Source organism: Zerene cesonia, chromosome 15, assembly GCF_012273895.1.
Source record: "Zerene cesonia ecotype Mississippi chromosome 15, Zerene_cesonia_1.1, whole genome shotgun sequence".
Lineage (NCBI taxonomy): Eukaryota > Metazoa > Arthropoda > Insecta > Lepidoptera > Pieridae > Zerene > Zerene cesonia.
The window spans coordinates 2,476,193-2,501,846 of record NC_052116.1 but is presented as its reverse complement, the minus strand read 5'-3'; the positions used below and the strand labels follow the sequence as shown (position 1 = coordinate 2,501,846).

General features: G+C 32.9%; 1 protein-coding gene across 1 annotated transcript; it reads right to left on the bottom strand.

Annotated features, from left to right (window-relative positions):
* Window positions 1-9,062: 9,062 nt before the first annotated feature.
* On the bottom strand, window positions 9,063-11,104 carry LOC119832442. The gene is made up of 4 exons (XM_038356112.1): window positions 11,059-11,104; window positions 10,030-10,279; window positions 9,284-9,371; window positions 9,063-9,104 (listed from the first exon to the last, which is right to left on the bottom strand). Exons 1-4 carry the CDS (start codon window positions 11,102-11,104, stop codon window positions 9,063-9,065), a joined length of 426 nt encoding a protein of 141 aa, XP_038212040.1.
* Between the last annotated feature and the right edge of the window lie 14,550 nt (window positions 11,105-25,654).

The following is a 25,654-nucleotide window of genomic DNA, read 5'->3' as shown; positions in this document are numbered from 1 at the left end:
CATTGACCTCTAGTTTGAATGCAGCGACATCTATGGAATTTATTATGTACTTCGCATTACGTTCTAAGTGAGACATTTCTCCGTGTACCTAAGTGAACTAGAGAACTAATAACGCTACTCCTCACTAGGTGGCGTTAACAGCACGAAATATACTATTGGACAGTTATGAATTCGAATAAGAAAATATACATAAATTAGTTTTTAAATATTAAATTAGTTAATCGTCATTTAACATACCTATAGGTACCGTCGTAACCTATACAGTAGACATACCATAATTAAACAGTGGCATGACAATTTCTGTGCATTAATTTTTTTTTCAAGAGAAGTTGTTTTGTAATATGAATGTAATATATTGATCCCAAAAATGTAGTTAGTAATTTTTTGAGGGTGGAAAGCTATATAAATATATTTGAGTACAATGATTATGGGTATGTTTATAATTACAAATAATTAAAGCTCGAACATCTTGTTAATTAAACCTATATTAATAAAAGTATTTTGAAAATTTTCAACTAGGTACTTAGTAAAAATTATTTTAATTATGAAATCACATCCTATCCTATCCAACTGATATTATAAACGCGAAAGTTTTGTAAGGATGTGTGTGTGTTTGTTGCTCTTTCATGCAAAAACTGGAATAACATATAGGCAACTATTTATTCCGGTATTCCTACGGGATACGGACTTACGCGGGTGAAACCGCGGGGCGCAGCTAGTTAATAATAATTCACGTGCCTGCATGCAATATGTCCGAAATAGCCATTATTATATTCGCATAACCTAAAAAATAAGTACCAAATAACTCAATTTACTTAACATTACAAAACAATAAATCCATCATTCGGGCGTATGGAATCGAACCATTAAGATAAAATTACTTTTAATTTCGCCTAGCGTTATCAATACTAGTGATGTGCAAATATTTGGCGTCCATTAACGGTATTATCACGGCTAATGTATTTTACGTGTAGTTCAAGTATTGCCGCCAATATGTCGAATGAGATATACTATCATACGTTTTATTGGACTTTTATAAGTTGTTGCTTATTGTTATGGATTATTCGTAATTAAGTAGATGATAACACGGCTTACAGGCTTCTCTTTTGAATATAGAACTGTTACCATAAACATTTAAAGGGATATTTTTGTTTATGGTTGGAAGGTTGGAATAGAAATATGAAATAAATAATTTTTCTTGTACGGGATGGATAAGTTATGCAAATATATAGGATTAAAGGAATGAAAGGGTCAAAAACGTCGGTATTTAGCTATTGACACTGAAATGTTAGTTGGGATAAAAGAATAATAGAAACCACAATGCTGACATAGAAAGCTCGAGATTGTACCTAAAGATGATAATTGAATCTCTATTTGTTTAAACTCGAAGCAAAAATATTAACACTTGAGATTTGGATCGGCTTAAAGGTGTAAAGTGCACTGATAGTACCATAACTATTTTCTCACAGATATTTGTCTCATAATCGTACTCAAGCCAGGATGTTAACAATACCTATGCATTATAGAGTAATAACTCCAAATCAATTGTATATTTTAGCAGATTTGTAGAGTTTTCTATAAGACTACTAATAAGGTTCAAATTTAAGTGCATACTTATTGAAGTAATATCGCATAAGTACTTACGTTACAGAGTAGTGTTAAATCTAAATGTTAATAGGTATCCTGGATATGTATTCTTTTATGACATAAAGGTTTAATTTTTTACCCACTTCAAAAATGTAAGGAGTTTCTTTATGCAACCGTATATCATTATTGTATATGCCTGGGAGGAACTCAGTAAGATATTTCAAGGGAGGTATGATGAGAAAACTTAAATTTGGTGATATCCCAGAGAAATCGAGGGAAACTTTTAAAAGATCGTGCAGGCAACTAATGCGTTAGTTATGTGCTTTAAAGAACTGCACTGAAATAAAGGTCCTAGAGTCGATCCGATGATGGAGCCGAAGAACTGACGAGGGAACTCTTCATACTAGATATCTAACTCGTGTTTGGGCTTATTCATTTAGCTAGATCGGTGGACTGTCATTAGGGGACTGCTTATAAAGATGATGGACAGTTAAAAAACTCCTCATTGGTTACATACATATACCATATTGATACATACTGATGGACACATTTATATGCCATAATGTTTAGTTCGTAAAAAAATTACATATAAGTTGTACGTAAGTATGACATTACATTTCCATGCACATAAATAAATCACTTCTTAAAAAAAAGAAGATCGAGTTGAAGCTTGGTGCTACATAGACAATTTTTACTTGTTTTAAGCACCAACTTCGACTAGACTTTATTTTACCTTTTTAAGGCGATAGATGGTGAATTGCAGAATTAATTGGTAGATAGAAGAAAAATCATGGTAAAATTACTATGGTAATTACGGTTATCCGCAATATTATGAATTATGAAAATGTTGAATGCCAAATTGTATTTTTTATAGATCCTATGTCTTTATAATTTTTGTTTCTATTATTTTACAACACATGGTAATATAAACTTAGTGATATCTGTATATAGTCATAGATCATAGTTCCATTAAGTGATTTATGCTACCAGTCCAAGTCACAAATCTAATTAGCCACTAACATGCTCGATAATACCTCGAAACATTGTAATAAGCTCGTAATCCCCACCCGAGATGATTGCCTCGCCGCCTATATCTTTTTTATGTTCGTTTATCGCCCGATAATATAATAATCATATTACCCTGACAATAATGGCATGCCAAATAAAATCTACCTTCCCTATATTCCGTGCTTAACAGCAATATTGTGACGACATTTGTGAAAAACTTCAACAAACGAATTCATGTTTTACTCACCCATAGTAGAGGTGGAAATAGTTTGAACGGCAAAAAGTTTTTACTCGTTTTTTGTGTATTCAAAAATCGAACGTAACATGTACAAATTGGGTGAAGTTCGGCGCGCGCGGGAAAGCAATATGTTTTTATTTCTTTTTAATTTCCGGCCCGTTTTAATGGCGTCGAAATCAATATAATGGTGAAGCGGCCAGCGCCATTTTAGCATTTTGTGGTTTTGCTCATTTACCGTCATTGAGCTTAACCGAGCACGGTAATGATTGTCATTATAGTGTTTACCTTATTATCATTTACTTTCAATCAAAGCTTTTCGACGATTAATGTTTTGGATTGTACGCGTTTCCGCAGAATGGAAAATCATGTAGGTACTTAAGCCTCCTTTATTTATAGTACAATGTGTGCTGAAATTAAACTTATGATGATATAGAAACGGCAGTTATTAATCCGTAATCAGATAATGTATATGCAAATATGTGATAAGAATGAAGTCGATTATTGGGCATCGAATTCTAACCAAAACTTTAAAAAATCATAAGTACCCAAAATAACGAAGCATAAAAAACGTGATAAGTATTCATCAAGCGCCTTCAAAAAATATTTTCAACATCGAATAAGTTCTTATTTATATTCAGTACACTTTTAACCCATTCTTTGCTTGATTGCGTCGCGCCCACGATTTTTTTTCACTAGCAACCCACTGCCGCATCAATTCGGTTTTATCACTCATTTAGAAATATTACATTGTCAATGGTGTCATGTCAAAATCTAACAGAAATATAATAAAATACCTGAAATCCATGATCAAATAATCATTTATTATTTTGAATGAATAATAAGACATTCGAATATCTTAAAACAAGATGAATAATAAAAAGACGCCTATTATGTTATATATTTTAAAGATTTATCATATTAATGAAAGCATATCTATTCCGATATTTTATTATAGAAGGTGTTATATTAAAATACCGTATTTAAGTAAATATTCATCTACAAATAAAAAAGATAGCTTTGATATAAAAGCTATTTGGTTCCAATAGATCGCTCCATCAAGTGCTTCCGCCACTTAGCGGTATTGTAGTGTCAGAACACATTAGCATCGATTAATAACATCGATTACGGTTCAGTCATTCCTGTGTAACTGTTCTGTTGATGGATACGTGAATGCTTACTTGCATTTATTATATTATGCACTTAATAACATGTAATTTGTGAAAATACTTAGTTTTTGTGATTTTGTAAAATGCCTGAAGGAGCTTTTTTATGAAATTTTCATACCTAGGCAAACTTTCGATTATAATTGTAATATTTAAAGGCATAATCCCTATTTCCCATTCTAATATTATTAAGAAGAAAGAATTTGTTTTTTTGTTTGCTACGAGATGTAATGAAAAAACAAGTCGATCATTTTTTTTTTTTAATTTTTTATCACTACAAACAAGAGTGTGTTGTCCAGTAATGTAGGCTGTTTTTGTTTATCCCGGGCCAGGTAATACAATATTTTAATTTTTTTTATTATAATCAAGCGTGTTTCAATAGTAAAACTCAAACTGGTTATAAATTATTTATTTAACTGTACAGATAATTTTTACCGAAGATATGAACTTATACACTAACACACATTAAACACTTATTTTAAATTCATACATTAGTAGGTATTACACGCGTAATAGTATGCTCGTATAAATCAACTCTCAAGCCGCGGCTTTGCTCGCGTGGTCAAAGGAAATTTCCAAGGGAATGGATCTGTTATAAAGAAGCCTATTAAACTTTAGCCTCCTAGCTATCTCCAGACACTAAGTTATAGGTATCAGGAAGTCGCTCGGTTGTGACGTAAAAGAAAATCAAACAGACTGACACACCATTTTTTCTACAATTATTGTTCTATGGTGGATTAAAATATTTTGTATCTGTTTAGAATGGCAATACGCCTATAAATACAAACGGGACATAAATAAAATTATTATAGCCTTATGAAAAAGGCCGTCGCCTGAAACGCCGTCGCTTGTTACCATTATATAATCTACAAATAATTAATTTCTCATAGCATTAAAACAGTTCCTAAGGTCTTAATATAAAAGCTTATGACGTGATTACTAAATGCGTTAGTTCCTACTAGATGTTATCTTATAAATAAACATTAGCATTAAATATGTACTGATACCGATTACCGATTTATGGAAGATGAAAATTCATAAAATGTTTTCGATTTAGAACCACTGAATTATAATATAATTGAGTTTATTTAGAGACTGCTTTCTAAATAGCTGGCCTAGACAAATGGTGAAACGCTTGTCATCTATTCGTTTTCTATATAAACATTATATTACATTTATAGCTAAATGATGCATGTAGATAAATCTATACATTCAAAGGTAAAAGCTTGGGCTAATTTTCGACTTCAGGCGAGATCACTTTAGATAGTGATTAGATACTTTTATTTAAAAATACAGATTTTCTGAGTAGAGTTCATGGTTAGTGTTTAAGTTTTTGTAATAATATAATTAACTTATAATGTAATTAAGAGTTTCTGTAACTTTCCAAAATCTCCGTAGGGCGGCGCTCGTAGCGACAGGAAGTGAGCAGGAAATAGCCACTAATGGCGGCCGCGCCGGAAGAAGCGCCATTACGATATAGTGATACTCAAATAATTACTTGTGTTACATATTTATTTAGCTAATTTGATATTATATTAAGTGAGTAGCAATATTTATATTTATTTAAGAGCTGACTCGGCAAACGTTATGCTGTTATTACTTCCTCGCGGTATAAAATTAATTTTACGACTTACCGAATAAAACTAATAACAGACACTACAATTAATGAATTTACATGCTACTAATATATATAAAATACAACTAATAAATTTCATTAAAATTAGTCGAGTTTCGAAGGAGTTGGTTACAAACATATGACACGAGAACTGCGAACGAAAACATACCCACATCATTTAAAATGAAATTTAAAAAACACTGCTATAAATATCTCCCGCTGACAATTTTCATCCGTCTCGAGTTCCTGCACTTTTGTAAGTTCAACGATAAATCCCCTTACAGTTCAAGTGAAAATTCTTTTTCGCATCTTGAAAGTCGGGTCGCAATCTACGTGACGGCTCCGATACGATATTGGAACGAATGTAATAAGAGTTTGCTGATGGACAATTGAAATGTGAAAATTTACTTAACTACCTACCCGTACACCTAAGGCAAGTTACAATCAACCTGTGTTTTAAGGAATAATAATACTTACCCTTACTTATAGAAATACTTCAGTCCTATAGCAAACATGGCAAATTTCAGAAAGAAGAAAAAATATTAATATTAAGGTTATTCACCGATTTATCGGTTTCAACAGTCTCGTACAGTTTAAAAGTTCACACAAACTCCTAACGAGTTTCAAATAGGAAAATCCACTACGAGACTTCGGTGTTCGCCTCAACGGTGTTGTTTTTTCCAATTTCTACATTCAGACTCTCATCATTTATTTAATATCTAATCTTAAAACAAAGAAATTGAGCTGGAATTGCAATAATATTGCCATATAAAATATGTTGCACACGCAATTAACACAAGCCTCTTAAATACGCATTTAGTTGTAACTGTAATTATTAAGTCATTTTAATCTTAATCTGTCCCCATAAAAAGCTATTGTTCTTTAAACAAACTATTATGAGACAATAATAAATGTGTGAAATACGACATCGGTAGTTGCATAGATTAAAAAATCATCCAGGATAATAAAGAACTTATCGGCTGTGAGATCTGACGCCGGTGCCTAGCGAATGGAAAAAAGTAAAAAGGCGGGAATTTGATTCATAATGGCATCGAATATGGCGGCACTGATTGCGATCTGAAAGGGAGATAAGAATGGGGTTGCTAGCTTTGTCTTGCGGTTGATGACTGTTATAGTAGATTGTAAAGCAAATATACATCTGCTAGGTAATTATAACTATTTACTGTGCGAGGGTAAATGTGCGGTGTTAACGGAAATGAGTATACACTCGAAAATGATCTTATAATGTGTTATAATATCCAATTAATTTTTTACATTATTTGAATAAGTTTTGCCGTAATCGTTTCCATCTTCAGTCTCTTTCTTTTAACCGATTTCCAAAAACGAAGAGGTTTTATGGTCGTCTGTTTTTTTTGGCTATGCTAGAACTTAGACCACATTTTCGGTAATTTATAACCGATTTAATAAATTTTTATTTAGTTTGAAAGAGTATATTCCGGTGGTGGTACCATTATCAGGGTACGAGTAAGGATCTGACGGTGGAAATTCAGGTCTTCGAATAGATGATTAGATAGCGCATAAGCGCATAAGCTATAAAATTATTACTATAAAGTAATAATTTTTTTTTCGCTTTTCAGTGCTTTGAAGTCGGTTCAATGTTTGTTAAAAAATAATTATACGTGGAAATCACTGAAAAATCCTATCTTGGGACATCACGATAATTATTTCTTGTGTTCCATTTTTTATAATTAATATAGAAACATACATTTGTTTAAAGAAATTCAATAGGTAAACGAAAGCTTCACATTTGCTGTAACGGCAAGGGCGGCAAAATAAACTAGGCGCCAATGACAAAATGTTACAAGTTCTTTTTTTTTTATTAGTAGAGCATAGGGTTTATATTTCAAATGAAACTACAGAGCACAGATTCGATTGTCCGTAGGTATTTGAATACAATGCGAAGCGTAATAAAATAAACTGGCCGCAATAATTTTTATTGTAAGAAGGGTTCTCGAATTATCATTTAGATGGGGTTGTCGGCAATATGCCGCGAATTTGGTTTTAGGGCGAAAAAATAGATCGAAAACACAACAATTGAGTTAAGGTTAGGGCTGACCTTTGGATTACACCTATTTTATTAGAAATTTGTGGCTTTATTGCGATGGGGATGAATTCGTTCGGAATAGCTTTGCTAGTTGAGTGAGAAAATTACTATTGTATATATTGAGGTTTGACAAAAAGAAGATAGGTTATGTTTGATTCGCTTAGGAATGTTAGAAGAAGTAAGGAACATCTACTGTATGGTGGTTTATTTCCGATAACATTTTTAATTCCCATGAAATAGCTTTTTGTTTGAAAAGCATGTTGTCACAGTATTGTTTTAATAATTTCCCCTAATTTTATAAGTTCAACATTCGTAAGCCTGGTAATGATTTGTAAATATATTGATAGGTACCTTCTAAAATGTTAATTTACTTTTTGCAATACAATATTTAAGAAAACAACATAAAATTAAACAACTTATCCATGTGTTCTCTGATTGCGCATTCGAGATAAGTGAACATTTAATACAAATATTAAAATTTAATCTAAATGTCGTCACCAACAAGAATTAATGATGATCTCCCCACAAATACTATTCCCCTGAAGCACATTTGATTTTTGTGAGTTATTCAATTCATAGACGGAGCGATTAGCGGTGCATCGAGTGACGAAGTTTTATTTTAAGGATAAGTAAAGGATTTTGGACGAAAATAAAGGAATGGAGTGGGAAGGGCGCGGAAAAGGATATTGTTTTTTGGCCGGATAGTAATAAATAAATTTTTAAATGTACACGAAGGTTATATGTTACCTTTTTAATAGAATCAAGCATTTTTAATACGTTATAAATAAAAATGATCGTCATAATTTTAATTAATACATTCTTACTCGGATAGATTTACTGTAAAATTAATAATTTCACATGTTTTACAAATCCGATATGTCACACTAAAATTAACCTTATAAATACCGGCGATAACTAAATCGCTCTACTCATAACCAGTAACTGCCTTACAAAATTGCCGGCCCACAAGTCTGGGGACGGCAAATGGAAAGAGAATCAGCGTTGATAAATGATTTCGCAACAAATGTAATTTTGATCTTTAGCGATATCGCCGGATTCTGTTCTGGGGGCGCAGTACGGCGTGCGCATTTTGATTGTTCTGAGGATCAACTTGTTAACGAGATACTTCGATAATCGGTTTATTTTTACAAGTGTACATTTTGCTTTTGTAACCATCGTTACGAGGGTTGCAATGAACTAATATTTTGAAGTCATTTAGTGGATAAATGTTTACAATATCGCTTACATGAAAATTTGTTTAGTGACATTTCACGAAAAATAGTGTAAGGTGGATGAATTAGACAGATTTTTGTTTATATACTTTATTGGTCTTAAAGAGAATGACACTTAAGCTTTTAAATAACTGTAATATTAGATAGACAATCATTAGTCGGAACTGCTGGAGTTGCCTCTTACAACTTGATTACCCTGAAAAAAAGCATACACATAAATATGTAGTAGAAGAAAGTAGCAATGAATTTAATACTAAAATCAAATAAAAAACAAACACGATTATGTTTGGTTTTTGCTGAAACTCCATATAGGAATTGATACATACATGTTTGAGGATTGGGGCTAGGTGAGGTACTAATAAAATATAAACTAACCAATTTGTGTGCAATCCAAGCAACAGTAGTGTTCTCGAGTCTTGGTCCCATTAAAGGGTTCATTTGCCCAATGTAAATAGTCACCCAGCTAAAAGATATAACAAGACAAATTCTATATATTTGTACAAGTCAGGATATGGTACCCTATGATGATGACCAATAAAACGCCTCAAAGATGTGGAAACAGTTACCCCACAAAGAGTTATTAAGTTGAAGAAATTTGAATTATAGCTTTGCATTACAAATTGGACGTAAATACAAATCATATAGTTATATTATGAATTGATCACAATTCATAAGATAGTATATTTGAATTTGTCTTAACGAAACTTACAAAATCCACATACAGAATATTGTTATCATGATGCTGCATTGTATTATTCTGAAAAAAGATTAATCATTTAAGTAATTCAGTATATTAAATACATTAAATACATAAATTAATAGGCTTAAATATAAAACATTAAATACATTTAAATTAAGGCATCAGCAACGTATTTTAAAACAATTATTTTAAACCAGCGAACTGCCCCGACTTTGCCCGTTACGCATTAATATAGCATATAGCACCTACTTATACAACTCATTAATACAACGGTAAAATATTGTTTGATATCGGTCCCGTAACTCGAAGTTTAACGTGATAGCGTTCAAACAACCTCAGCTATATAGACAGATTTTAAACAATTAATAAGCAAATACTCTGCTACCCAGATGTGGATGTTTTCCTATATAAAAATACCCACCCTCTATTGGGTCCCTTCTTCACGAGAAACGGCAGGATAATAAACAAAGCACCGAATATTCCTGTCAATGCGATTGCCGGTCCCAAATGTTGTTTGACGGGCTTCGATGTCGAGGTCTCTACGGTTGTCACCTCCGCTTCTGCAAATGCGTCTTCGCCTTCTTCTATATTTCGCTTGTACCGTTGCACTATTTCAGAATCTACGTAGTATGGGTCCCAGTAGGAAAAGTCCGCTGGTTCGAATGCTTTATCTGTAAAGATATTTGTAATTTATTTATTACTAGCTACGCCCTGCGGTTTCACCCGCGTAAGTCCGTATCCCGTAGGAATATCGGGATAAAAAGTTGCCTATATGTTATTCCAGTTGTCCAGCTGTCTACGTAGCAAATTTCATTGCAATCGGTGCAGTAGTTTTTGCGTAAAAGAGCAACAAACACACACATCCTTACAAACTTTCGCATTTATAATATTAAGAAGGATGAATACATAGAATATCGGCCCCTATATGTATGTATGTATTTTGATGGGTATATTTTAATAGAGTGTTTCAAGGAAGGTCTATATTATGTATAATAACATCTATTAAACTAATCCGAATTTAACGCGTGCGAAGCCGCGAGCAAAAGCTTTCTATTAATGAATTCTTATCCTTACTAATATTATAAATACAAAGGTGTGTTTATTTATTTGTCTTTCTTTCTCGTCGCAATGTGTGGCTGGAGGATAGAGAGAAGGTTTTATATGGTACTTTTTACCACGGCTAAATATCAAATTTTCTTAGGAATATTCTTTGATCACGCAGGCAAAGCCGCGAGCGGAAAACTAGTTTATGTATATTCCAGGTAGTTGGTTGCATTTGATATATTGCAATGTTAATTCTGAACTAAGTAGGTATCATAATATGTCCATTCAATCTAACTCTAATAACATATTGATGATGATTGATGGAAATTATTCAAAACCTTCATAGCAAAGGGGTTTAGAATCCTTTGCTATAAAGGTTCCTTGTTATCCTAAAAATGCAGATTACCTTCTAGTTTTGTTTTTTTATCGTGCTTCAATCGGCGCCGTGTCATTTTCAATTAATGTCTGTTATTGTAATATATATTTATTATTCACGGTAATATTAAGTCTTAGTGAAATAATTCCTTAATTAATAGATTTTTTTATTAAAACAATTTCAATCTATCAAATGATTGCACTACAGATGAACGAGTGAACAAGGACAATGACAGCTGTTGAAATGAAGAATGGAGAAATTAAATAAAAAAGAAAGAAAATAGGTTAAGGACCTCTTTTCACATTTAATTCCTGGTAATGGAAACATTTTTTTTTTCTGTAAAGTTATATTTAATGTAATTTCACTGCAACTGTTATATGTATCAATAGAGCTTTTTCAACTTTAAATATTAGTATATTTTTTAAATAAGTTTCACTTAATAAGGATAACCACTAAATAATGATAAACATTAACCATCTCCACGATCTACCATCAGCTTCGAGCCCTTACGATTTAAAGTTTCAAGTCTAGCAGTTTATCGGATGAAAAATCGTCTATTTCGAAGTACCTGAGGCTGTATCGAGCCGATCTGAGATATCGGGCGAGCATGCGCGCGCGCACCATAATGACTCTATTACCCGCTTAGGGGGGGCGTGGCCCACTATGTCTTCATTACAGCCACGAACGCTAACTATGGAACTGGTACTTTGGTTATTTATTGATCTCGTTATTATAACTATCACTTTATCGTGAGAAGTGAGATCGCGGATAATTGATGTGGGACGTTTGTGGTTTAACGTTGTTTTGGTGCTTTATAATTTAAAAACAATAAGAGGTACTCGGGTGTTGTTGTATATGTATTTAATTTTGTGATTATTTTTTTTATTTACTTTTAAGACTGTATTAACAATATAACTAGCCAATTGTATAATCGGACTGATCTTTTAGATTAAGCTAGGGAACATTTTAAATATAATTGAAATTAGTTTAACTGCGATTAACGTTAAAAGTGATGGTTGGAAAATGGATGGATAAATTAAATATTTCTCCAATATATCGAAAAATTAATTATTTCACATCACAAACACAAATCATTTCAAATCCCATGGACAAAGCAAAACGCCTTCATAAGTTCGTAGCTTAATTCGCACACGGTCATGCTCCATCATTGAGTGTTATCTTACAGGGAAATATAGAAGAATTTATTGGTAATATCTCCAAGTCGTGATAGCCGCGGCTCTGGTACATTTCTAACGTCAAAACTATAGCCTTATCTTGTTTGATCGCTTTTGACCTCACGGGTCATGAATTGAATCTTATAGCTATTATTTTATGGCTTATAAAGATACAGTGTTGTGGTTTGGATTATTGAGGAAATTGAACGAGCGAGATAAGATTTAGGTTAGGTTGCTTTTTATGGAAAAGTAATTAATCATGAAACAATAATACAATATCTATTTTTTTTAAGTAAGAATACTTTTAACAATGTTAAAAATTATACAGAACTGTGTTAAATTTGATACAAACATTTTACATAAACCTGTCTGAAAAGAAAACAATAAAATCACCCAGTAATGGCGGGTGAGATTTTGACAGCTGTCATTTGCAAGATAGATCCGGGTCAAGCGGGTATCCGAAGTTCAATTTCCGGACGAACTAGGAAGAGGACGAAAGGTCGAAGGAGAGGCGCGTTTCGCATTACAATTTTAGTTGTCATCGTAAATCGATCCTTCATTTCGAACATCCATTTTGTGTAAACAATATTGCAGTGTTCAGACGGCGAGGCAATGAATATCAATAAAGTTGATTTGCTCTAGTAAAATGATTTAACGATGTATTGTATATTTTTGTCACCGTTCCAGATAATAATGCAGACATTTAATTTGATTTTACAAAGCCTTATTTCGCATGAATGAATTTACATTATAATATACCTATCAGGCATGCTTTTGCTTCTCTATAGCTGCAAAAAGATGCAAAAAGATTAAAAATATTTACAAACTTTCAGTACAATATACTTTCCGGAATTCGAAATATGAAATTTAACCTTTTTATTCAAAAAATGGGAAAAACCTCCATTGGATGGGTTTCTTACACAATTATTCAAAATTGGAACATGTAAAATAACTTGTGATAATTATTTTACTGACTGTTATTAGTTTAAAACTATAATATGTTACCAAGGCTCCCTTCGAATGTTAATTTAAAATATAACATGTTTGAAAAACTTTAAGGAGCAAACAAAACAAAAATGTACACACTGTAGGCAAAGGACATTCATATGCAGAAGCTCAGTAGTGCCAACCGAATAAAAATAAATCAGGGCTGATTTATGTTGGCAACGAAGTCGCGATGTTCCGCCTCACTGCAAAGAGCAATGTATCCGAGTATTCACATCATGAAAAACTACAACCTGCAGATGATGATGAGAATTTTACCATTTAAGACTGGGCTTGCTTTCTTCGGTACACATTGATCCTTGTATAGTATATAGTAGCCATTTTTATCATTTTTCTTTTCGACATTTCGACATTTTTCGACAAAAAAACATTATAACTTTTTCTACTTATTAATTACTAGCTGTTCCCCGCGGTTTCACCCGCGTAAGTCCTTATCCCGTAGGAAAATTGGGATAAAAAGTAGCCTATATGTTATTCCAGTTATCCAGCTATCTACGTACCAAATTTCATTGCAATCGGTTCAGTAGTTTATGCGTGAAAGAGCAACAAACAGACACACATCCTTACAAACTTTCGCATTTATAATAAGTAGGATAGGATAGTAGGATTAGTTCGTGGACTCTTCTCCAAAGAAATATCTCTTGTTAGCCCACTCAAAAGCTTCGCTCGTTAAAGTTTAACTACAAATTATACCATGTAGTTATTCTAATCCACACAAATCATAAAGCACCTCATTGCTTTGTGGCTTTGTACCATCTTTGTAGACAATTCAAGAGTGGCATTAATACTGTCCTCGCTGGATCTAACAATAGAGAATAACTAGGACCACAAATCACTAGAAACGAGTATGTCGTGTTTAGCTGTATGCAGTCTGTGCCTTATGCTTCGCTTTGCAGCGAGTCGTATGTATAATTTAGTAGGTACTTGATATCTGTTTTCATTATTTTACGAAAGGAGTGTTATATTTTCTTGTTTCGTATTCGCTTAAACACCTTTAAGGGTGTGCAAGTGCTGGCTTACCAAGTACATCATGCTATTTAAATTTGTTTGTAAGATACGTCTAAACTCTATGGTATCGATATTTACAGAGAAACTTTATCAAATAGTTCATATGAATAGTTATATTAGGTTTAATGGAGCAAATATGATGAAATAAGTTCATTTATAATATAATTTGTAATATTATGCAAGAATATAAATATATTCAGTATTAAAAATAAGTACTAGTAAAGTAAACTAGTAACCAGTATTAAAACAAGTGCTAAATTGAGAAATAACGATTGAAAAACGGGGCCGAAAGTAGCTATTGCTTCTGAAGAAAATTTTTATATTGTAGCTATATACCAGAGTTCAAAATCAGACCGAATGGATTATTAACATGAATTCGGAATAGACAAAATATAAAATAAGAATCCTTATCGCGGTCTAGAAAACTTATCCAACCTCATTTTTAATTGCGTCGAAAACGATATTAATATTCAATAACCATGTTATCAGCGGCGGCAACTTTAAAAATAAAAGACACTCTAATTTATTGGACATACGGCGGTGATAACCCTGCTATCTTTGAAACACGCTAAGGCGTATAAAGCGCTTGCTCAATTATCGTCACGAAACTGATTGATTAAATTGAATAAATAGCACGAATTGTAAGGAAGAAAAGGCACATTGAAAATAAAAAGTATTTTTACTGTATATACGTATTTTGCAAGCGCAATAAATCTAAATAATGTTATAAAGAGGAAAGATTTGATCGTGTAGCCACTTGATTGTTATTTGAAATGCAGAAGAGAACGAGCTAGTAGTTATGTATATTGCGAATAATTAGGTATTATTCTTTCAAGCAGTGGTGGCTCAGTGGGGAGGACCTCGGACTTCAAAATCGATAAATCGAGTTCGAGACCGGGCGAGCGTACAGGAAATAAATTGATTTTTCAATTTATCTGCACATGTGGATAACATCACCACTACTTAAAACGGTGAATGAAAACATCGTGAGGAAACCGTCATGTCCAAGAATCAAAAGTTCGACGACATGTGACATCTGCCAATCCGCACTTGGCCAGCGTGGTGGATTATGGCCTGAACCCTCATAGGAGGCCTGTGTCCCAGCAGTAGGAACATATATGGGCTGATGATGAATTCTTTTAAGATGTATTTCTTCGAATTTTCATTTCACAAAACATAATCAGTCAAAACTATTCAGAGTCTCTGCTTAATGTAGGTACATCGTTAATTCTCGTGTGCATCTTTTAGTATCATATAGAAGCGATCGGTATAAACGAACCGACCAATACGATTATGAATAAACAGAAGCAAATTAATACAAGTGTTTTATCGTGACAACCTTTGCACTGCTCTTGTTTTGTTATATTAAACGAGATGTTTTTATCATCTCGCCTCAACGTTTAATTATTTGCGTCCTTTTGTTATTGATTTGTGTATTTTTATAAACTCACACCTAATTATCAATTTGTTTCGTACCTAACCGTCGACGCAACAAACGCGCCGCGGTGTCAATGAAATAATTTCTCGATTATCTGTGACATTCTTTGTCATTTGCTTGACCTTTCGTCTTTAGTTCGAATGACCGGCGTTAAGATAACTTTGTTTTATTTGAGCCTGTTGAGAGAAATGCTTCAGGCCTAGAATAGAATTGATTTTTGTTTATTATTTTTATATATTTATTCCCTAATTTCAATAGGAATTTTATATGTTTACGAATCATTTTCTTTTACCCGTATATTAAATTTTCAATCAGCTTTAGTGTAGTGAAAAATCCTAAATCTAATTATAATCCGTAGGTCCTTTATACCATGCCTTAAGTCGTCGTTTTTGGGATCGGATTTTCTGTTTCTCGTTCTCGGTTTCATAACACATAAGAAGTTTTTATGTGGGAGGGGTGTTAACCCGCCGCATAACCCCCATAATGCTGGAGGACCACACCCGTCGTTGGTCAGCGAGTCCATCGGACTTAACCGGTAGCGTAGCTAAGCTGTACTACCGACCATCCCCCCATCCGCCACCCGGGGGACGCTCCCCTACGCTGCGAGGGCCAGCTCGGGGGAACAACTCATGACCGAGCCAAATATACTTGGAGAAATAAAAGCACAACGCCTCCGTTGGCTTGGTCATGTAGAACGAATGGGTGAGGAAAGAGGAATAAAGAGAGCATACTTGGGCCGACCATCGGGTCGACGCCCGGTTGGACGACCTAAGTATCGCTGGCGCGATCGAGTTGAGGCGGACCTGCGCGTGTTAAAAGCAAACAATTGGCAAGAAACCGCGCAGGACCGGGAAAGATGGAGAGTTCTCGTCTCGGAGGCCAAGACCCACTTCGGGGTTTCAGCGCCACAGGAGTAAGTAATTATAATCCGTATATTTCTAATAGAGAAAAAGCGGAATTTTTAGCAGGCGAAAATTAAAGTATACCATTGAAACATGAATTTCTATATAGTATACAAATTTTGCTCTAATTTTCATGTTCAGGTACCTATTTTATTTAAATAAACAATTTTGAAACACGTAATGCAATATACCTACAATAAACTCAAAACTCGGACCAATAAAATCTAATGTTACAAGTAGTCTCCTATATTAAAACTATTGGCTTATTTCAGTGCGATGTATCAAGTTTATGGGCCATTCCAACGTTATATTTCGGCAATTTGTTGAATTATTGCACTCGTTGAGGTCTCAAGGCGCTCTGCAGTATATTGCTCCTTGCGGAACTGCGCTAGCTATTGTCTCATGATAACATAATACTGTCTGACAAATGGAATATGTATTTTTCATAACAATGAATAGCAGTAGTTGGGTAGGTAATGTGAATTGTGAGGTAGATATAGTGAGAGAAGTGAGTATATGGAACGTTATCATTACCTCTTATTAGTAGACACCTATAGATGTATTTACGTGTCGAATTGTACTATAATATTATATCTCTTAGGCTGCACACAATGCGGACTATTAATACTAATATCGATTTAGCAAAGTTTTAGCAAAAAAATAGAAAATGTTATTTTTGTGTGTAAACGTGACTAATAATATATAAATTATGAACATTAAAATAAAACCTAACTGATTTATTCAAGTGGCTATCTAATTATACTATTCAAAGGTGCTCTAAGTTAAAGTGGATATTAATATTTTATTAGTTTAATATTTCATAATTTATGTGTCTTTATCTCATAATTACACCCCTACTTATTAGTATTATATCAATAAAAAACTTGAACAGAATTTTTTAAATAAAAAATTAATAACCAAATAATTATCTCCCCGAAGCTTTAATACTCACAAAACATTAATTAAAGCAAAATGAAATCGGCACATACAAACAACATGTATCACAGAAAGGCTGGCCGGGCACCAGGGACGCATAACTTAAGCGGATGCCAGATCAAAAGCGCTGCAGGCGATGGACGCCACGATTTATATAGGTTGCGAGATAGGCCTGTAGCAGAGTAGTGAAAAATAATGGCTGCTAAACGACTTTATACCATCTCACTTGATACATCGACAGACACGTAGAAATGAGTATATTATTTAAACCAATTTACACTTTTTCTGTGAGATATATAAAGTATGTTATCAGCTATAATTCGTTGGTACAAAAACTTGAATTTTCTAACGATCCTAAATCTCTTTTCGTTTAAAAATATTGAAAGGATATTTATCATAAAGTAACAATCAAACACTATGTACTATCATATATTCTTATCTATTTCAGCATAAGTAGATCAGATCATTCTTAGAAATAAATAAGCAAATAAGCAAATGAGGGAGCAAATGGTTAGCAAAACATTACCTACTTATTCAAAGTGAAACACCCAAAATGCATGTGTAATAAGCAAAATGTTATTAAAACCCATACCCCATAATAAAACGAAAGTTTTCAAGGGATTACAAGAGCTAAAATAATGCACGCACACAGTTATAAAATCAACCAATCAACGGTCTTGGCCGGCTCTGTCGGTACACAGGGCCGCACACACATGCGTACATATCATCGCTTAAAAATAAGAATACGCAATATACTCAAAATCGTTTGATTGTTACTATAATATCATATACTTTGAATTACTATGTTCAGTATTCTGTATCCTTTAAATCAGAATGATTGCCCGTAAACACACTTTTTAATTATTAAAACAAATGTTTAGTGTTGTTCTTTGTGATTTTTTCTATTCTATTAGTTTTGAATCATTATTTTATTAAAATTCTTTCAAAATTAGTATAAGTATATCCTGACGTACCTATATATAATTCTTTCTGCATTTTTGCCGAGAATTATTTATTTAGAATAACCCGATTTTGGCTCGTGTCCTCTTAAGCGAGTAAATTAAGTAATTAATATTATTTATTAACAATTACTATCATATATTTTGCAAAATACCTTACATAATAATCATAGTTATTAAACACAAACATAATATTATTATCTTTCGCTACATTAATATTTATGTACCAGCAAAGTATTCTGACCTACAATTTGCTTATATCCAATACCATTATCGTGTAATTTATCTTTAAAATAATAACGTTTTGCTTCTCCTTCAGACGATGAGAAATTAGAACATAAATTTATATTATACTAGCTGCGCCCCGCGGTTTCATCCTCGTATGTCCGTATTCCGTAGGATTATCGGATAAAAAGTTGCCTATAAGTTATTCCAGCTGTCCAGCTGTCTACGTACCAAATTTTATTGCAATTGGTTGAGTAGTTTTTGCGTGAAAGAGCAACAAACGCACACACATCCTTACAAACTTTGGAATTTATAGTTTTATAATGTAGGAAGTAGGATACTAGGATTCATATATTAGCTTTAACAAGTCCTTAAAGGGCGAAATTCATAGTTTCTAGCATTTTAATTGAATTACCAGTAAGTGTTGGAACTAAACAATTTGTTTATTTATGTCTTAATGGAAAGTAAAAGAGAATCTAATACTTTGTAATACTAATTAAGCATATTGTTACCCGGGGAAGTATTAGGTTAATGATACCGTGTTTTGATCAGTGAAAGGCGGAACCGGAGTATCACATCCTTTCCCATACCCTTACTAGTCCTTTTACATGTTTTTCTTCCTTATTCAATCCGTTCCTCATCACTTTTTACGTGGGCAAGTCACGTAAGGCCTCGGAAACGATGCTGTTCGCTTACCATCAGGTGACCCATCAAACCTGTACCCACTATCACATAAAAAATGGCTGTATCTTTAACTTATACTTCGAAGTTCTAGCATATATAATACTGGAATTACTGGAATAGAGGCTAACTAAACCAGTTTTTTAAGATTCATTATATTAATTACTGAATTACATGCTCATTAATCACATTCCCTAAAAACAATATTATCAATAATATAATTTAAATTTAAAAATGCTTTCAATATAAGGACAAATGTATGAAATAATAAACTATTTAACTATGGTACTATTTAACTATTGTACTATTTCCATACATGTAGTCATACAAACGGATGTCGGTCTTTGAATAGTAAACTTTCTGATAACCCTCTACAAGTGTACCTATTGCACATATTATAGAATCGATTGATATCAACGCTTGTAGATTCGATAACTATTTTATATTAGCATTTTGATTACTGTATGATTTTTAAGGATCTTTCTTACTATACTAAATCATAATGATTATACATATAGGTAAATAAAAATCCCTTACAAACCGATATGACGACAACCACGGCCCTAAATGTGTCCATTACATAACTAAGACAACATTAACATTTGAGGCAAGATACAAAGAAGTTTCTAAACATTTTAACCCCACACAGCTATGCTAACGGTCTTAATTTTTAAGTCTTCCTAGTCGCCTAGAATTGCCTAATTTTTATAATTTCTAACATTATGTGTTAGGCTAATTAAAACAAAATACAAAGAAGTTTCTAAACATTTTTACCCAACACAGCTTTGCGAACGGTCTTCATTTTTAAGTCTTCCTAGTTGTCTAGAATTGCTTAATTTTATAATTTCTAACATTATGTGTTAGGCTAATTAAAACAAAATACAAAGAAGTTTCTAAACATTTTTACCCAACACAGCTTTGCGAACGGTCTTCATTTTTAAGTCTTCCTAGTTGCCTAGAATTGCCTAATTTTTGTAACTTCTAACTCATAAAATCGACTAATTAAACGATAAACAATCACAGTGATTTGTGCTCGCTATAGATAAACTTAATTAAGTGTTCATTGAATAACATATGTTATCGTTATCGGCTCATTGAAGCCCTCGCCACTAGCCCATTCATAACCTATATAATTATGAAATCTAGAATTAATGACTAGTTATATAGCCATTGCATACTTACTTTGTAACATTGACGTAAATAATGTTTTATTATTTACTTTTTACGTAATTTATTGTGAATAAACCCGGAGTCACCCGTTGTACGTATACTTATAGTCTGTGGTGCTAAGGAACTAAATACATGTCAAAAAATAAAATATTTTTCAGCTTTATATAATTAGTATGATTTTTTTTTTATGGTCACGCTCATCCAAACTACCCATTTACACATTTTAAGTATTTATTAAGTAATCATAAAAAATGTTCTGATATAAAAACTGTATGTTTAAACAGTATTGATTTTTTTTTGGTCACCGATCCAATATATTATGACTGGGTAACCCTTGCTTAGCTTCGATTTTTATTATTTGTTATTATGGATCAGGACTACATTATCTCTGAATTTCAACTATTTTACTATTACAGTTTATGCTATACAGCCTGGTGACAGACGAACGTTTGGAAACAGTCCCCGTCCCGTTTGGACAGGCCCAAGTGATGATTTATTTTCAAAAAATTATAGTTCTTTTAAAATTAATAATAATCTAGAATTCATATGAGTAGATGCGTTGGTAACTAGTTTATAGTCTCTTAATTGTAAAGTTGCTTAATCAATCGTTAAACTAATCAAATTTAAAATTGATCGCTAGACCCCACTGCTTACATACAAAGTTAATTAAAACAAAACACATAAAGGCACGAAAATAATAAATTGCTTGTAAAATTAATACAATTTTTCATGTCGCATCTCGTCTTAAATAATATAACGAGGTCGAAACAAGAACAAGAATATCGATTATTCCACGTCGATAATAATTCATGTCATGTTTTATTGGAACAAAATGTAAAAAGGTTTATTTATTTGTTAGCGGCAAATTATTTCATAAGGTCGGGTGCATTGAATGTGAAGGTGTGAAAGAGATGTGGGTATGTGTCAAAATAAATAATTTTTGTGATACGGTAAGGGTGTGTGTTCATGTGACGGTATAAGAGATTGGAAGACATGAATAGAGTTTTGAGCACGTGCACCAATGCAAGACAATCGGAATTGTTAATTGTAACATAGATCTTAATGAAGCTCTGTATTCGGACGATAAGTTCAATCCGAAACAAAATTTTAATGCACTCCTAAATTTTGAAGTTTTTGTAATCTAAATATCAAATTTAATATTTATCAATTCTAACATAATATTCGTATATAACGTTGAGGCAGAAAGAGCAGAATATTCCCTTTGACTTCAAATATAATTCATTATCTAATGTCAATACAATTTAGTCCCTTCTGTTCCACATTACAAGTGTACATGGACGCTTTATTTACTCCAATAAATTCTTGATATGCAACGAAACGGATATACCATTTCCCACACGCAAGGACGGGATAGCACGTTGAGCTGTGGTCTTGTAAATTTGCATGTTATCTTTGCTGATCTTCGTCTTAATTGAGAGGTAGTGTGAATGTGTGGTGTATGTGTTAATTAAGGATTGATTAATGATGGCGCGCTACCGATTATTAACTCTGGAAAAATGTGTAGCAGATGACTGGTGAATAGGCTTTACGTTGTATGGTTTATTTCAGGATAGGAAATTGCTAGAGAACTTTTGAAAAGCTATTGCAGAATCTTGCACGCAACAAAAGGTATTTGGGATCAAAGGTCAATGTGAATTTCAGACATTTTTAAAAACGACAAGTTCTTACTGCGATGTGTTATATTTCTCAACTGACAGTTTCAGGAGGTTCCGAGATGAGGGATTAGTTTAGTTAAAATAAATCTATTTTATGTACTTTACTTCTGCATCCTATACCCATATTTATTGGCCATTTAAATTTCATGTAAGTCATATTAAATATAGCATAAATTACGGTCACTGAATCCAGACAGTTTACTAACCTAATTGGTTAATGAACTACTAAAATACCCACACAGGCGGTCCCCTTTGAATTAACAATATCTGGTCAGCATTTAATGAATATTTTTATTACTGAATTATCAATACAAGATTTAACGCACCGACGTTTGTTTAGAAAGCGAATCGCGTTGTTTAAACACATTTAAGGTATAATAAACAGTTATGTTTATATGTTTTATCAGTGAATTGCTCCATTTCGCTCAATTAGGGGCAAGAGTCGAGACCTTATTTCCGTTGTGAGATATGCCCTTTGAGTGTTTGCCGATCCATTCAATGATGCAGATGCAACGATGCCCTGGATATAATGTATACCTTGATCTTGCGTTATTTTTCCTTACCTATATCGAGTGGGGTTAATCTAATTGGAGGATTGTATGCAAAAATGAACGTATAAATATTTCTGATAGACCTCTTTTTAATCTAGAAAATATGGAAGACACGCAATTTTATACAAAGACTCCATAGATAAATGTTAGTACAATCTTTATTGTTTTCAAACGTCTTTCTAATATTGCACTTTATGACTGCATAGGTACAATTATTCTACAAAATATTCGTGACATGATAGATACAAATTAAAAGTTGCCTGGAAGAAATCGCTTTTAAGCGATAAGGCCGCCAAATTGTGCAGTAGATATTGTTTATTGGTTTTTGTTAACTGTATGTGCATTGTACTAAGTAAAGCAAGCATAAAGTAAGCATAAAGTGTTAATAAATAAATAAATAAAAAATACAATAGATAATTCTCTCAATAGTGTGTTAACTTTCGAAACCTACACTAACAAAAAAGGAATGCACATTCGACCCCAACAAGTCTACTCAACATTCTAGAATGATCATACGTCATTTGTCTAAAATGTATTAATATGTTGCTAATTTAAAGACAATTCTGTAATATTTTTTCGTAATCTAAAATGAAGTGCAAAAAGAATTCATTAACAATGGAGGCCCAGTAAAAAATCAATTTAGTACGAACAAATGACAGATAGGAATGTGTAACACTTTAGCATTAGCCACGGTTAAATGCATTTTAAATCAATTTGTACAATTCCGATACTTCATTGTGGATTTGTAGCTAACGGTGTAGGATGCATTGCTTAAGGATTTTTGTGGGACTAAAAAATGTTAAATTTTTTTGAGAGAATTTTGTAATTTCTTCTAGAATTAGAGTTTTTGGAGACAATAAAAAATATGCTGTTTCATCATTCATACAAAAATACTATACATATACTTAAACAGTAGATAAAATGTGTCTGTACATTGAAGATATTAAAAAAAATATTAAAGGAGTGAGATTTAAAATCGGTAAGAGAGCACGAATAAAAATATAACATTTACTTTATTTGATTATTACAAGTGATGAGTATTATCTGGTTGGAATATAAATTTGAATTTCATATTATTATATAGAACTATAAAAATGTAGCATTTTTCTTCTATTTTACATTTCAATATGAATATACTGTTACCACTATATACTCATAAAAAATTCTCATATTCCCATAAATCAGGGTCATACTACAATCAAGGAGGAGGACCATGATTACGACCACATGCCGTGACAAGGACCCAACTCTGTTGGACGTCATTTTGTGAACATTAATGGATTTGATATAAATTCCACTTGATGACGTAGTAAATACTTGAAATTGGTATACCCCTCGGGGAGCCCGTTAAGTGGCCTAATTGTGGCACTAATGACATATGGAATTGATGGATCCTTTTGCGATGTTTTGGTAAAATTACGGCGTGATAGATAGCCCGAAAATGGAAAAGCAAGACTTGTTAAATGAGATCTTTACAAAGGAGAGAAACAAAAACCTTGCCTTTAAGGGCAGATTTATTACTGTCGGGTTAAATATTACAAATTACTTAATTCAAATTATTTTATGAAAATCTTCCTTTACTCACTTAATAATCTATCCCTCTCATAGCAAATTTATCCTTATCTACATGGCTACGTTATTTAAAATGATGCTTTCTTGATTAAGGAAATTAATTAAATTAATTATCCATGTGTAAATTACCACAGGCAAAAGAAAAACCGTAGAACGGTACGATTGAAAGGAAATCTATGGAATGCGCGTCACTAATCGGTTACGCTACCGAGTGTCGACTTTAAAAATATTCAGTAAAAAACGAACGGAAACGATCACTGCGATGAGAATGGTGAATTAAATTGAATAAATCGATATCACCAAAGATCGAATTGAATGAGGACTGGCTGAAAAAAACGACGATCGACTGCTTTGAAAAATCGGTATATAGTGATGGGCTGTGCTTTCTTTTGAATTGAATGAAATGTACCGACACTAAAACTGAGAAATCTTGCTAAATGCATTCTTTCATACAAGAACAGCCGATCGGATTCGGGATTCTTATAAAAATTAGGTACAGAAATAGATATATAATAATCTGGACAAGACAACACAAGGCTACTTTATACCCCTTCTTATAATTAAAAATTAGTAAATTACTTTCCTTTTTGTTCATCACTCTTTACTAGAACATGGTTCACTTATTCTTGTATATCGTTTGTTATTTAATTGTCAACTGTAAATTCTGTAGTATGTGGCTTAAAAATGCTTCAGTTTTTTTCCCATAAGTTGAGCATACATGTGTAACAATCTTTACAAATGTTATCTTAATCTAAATTAATAAATTTGACATTACTCATTATTATTAAACAGATTATCGTTGCATAAAAATTGTCGATATCGATAAACCGCAGAGGCGTCTCATTGGTCGAAATCAGGTGTAACAGTGGAGAATGACATTTGGAAACGGTAGCCTTAGCGCAGCGGGGGGCGGTGCTCGAACTATTTTTCCGTTTTTTATCCCTTGTTTATCCAGCCCGGCGGACCCGCTTCATTGCACCTTGCAATCAATAAAAGCTAAAAACCGCGCTAGAATTTAATAGTGCTGTCATTGTGAGTATTTAACGTTCCGGTTCAAAGGCCTCTCGTAATTATTTCTGGTAAAAAATATCCCATTTGAGCAACATGCTCAAATGAGATATTATTCTTTGGAGGTTTCAAGATTTATCAAAAACTATAAATGTTTCATCATCATCATCATCAGCCCATATATGTTCCCACTGCTGGGACACAGGCCTCCTATGAGGGTTCAGGCCATAATCCACCACACTGGCCAAGTGCGGGTTGGCAGATGTCACATGCCGTCGAACTTTTAATTCTTGGACATGCCGGTTTCCTCACGATGTTTT

Bases quoted from the DNA above. Each gene is read 5' to 3' on its own strand.
- LOC119832442 (XM_038356112.1), bottom strand. From the start codon at position 11,104: ATGACACGGCGCCGATTGAAGCACGATAAAAAAACAAAACTAGAAG. The intron at 10,280-11,058 runs GTAATCTGCATT...ATATCTTTACAG, and splicing joins TAAAAAAACAAAACTAGAAG to ATAAAGCATTCGAACCAGCG. The intron at 9,105-9,283 runs GTTAGTTTATAT...GCTTTTTTTCAG, and splicing joins CTTGGATTGCACACAAATTG to GGTAATCAAGTTGTAAGAGG.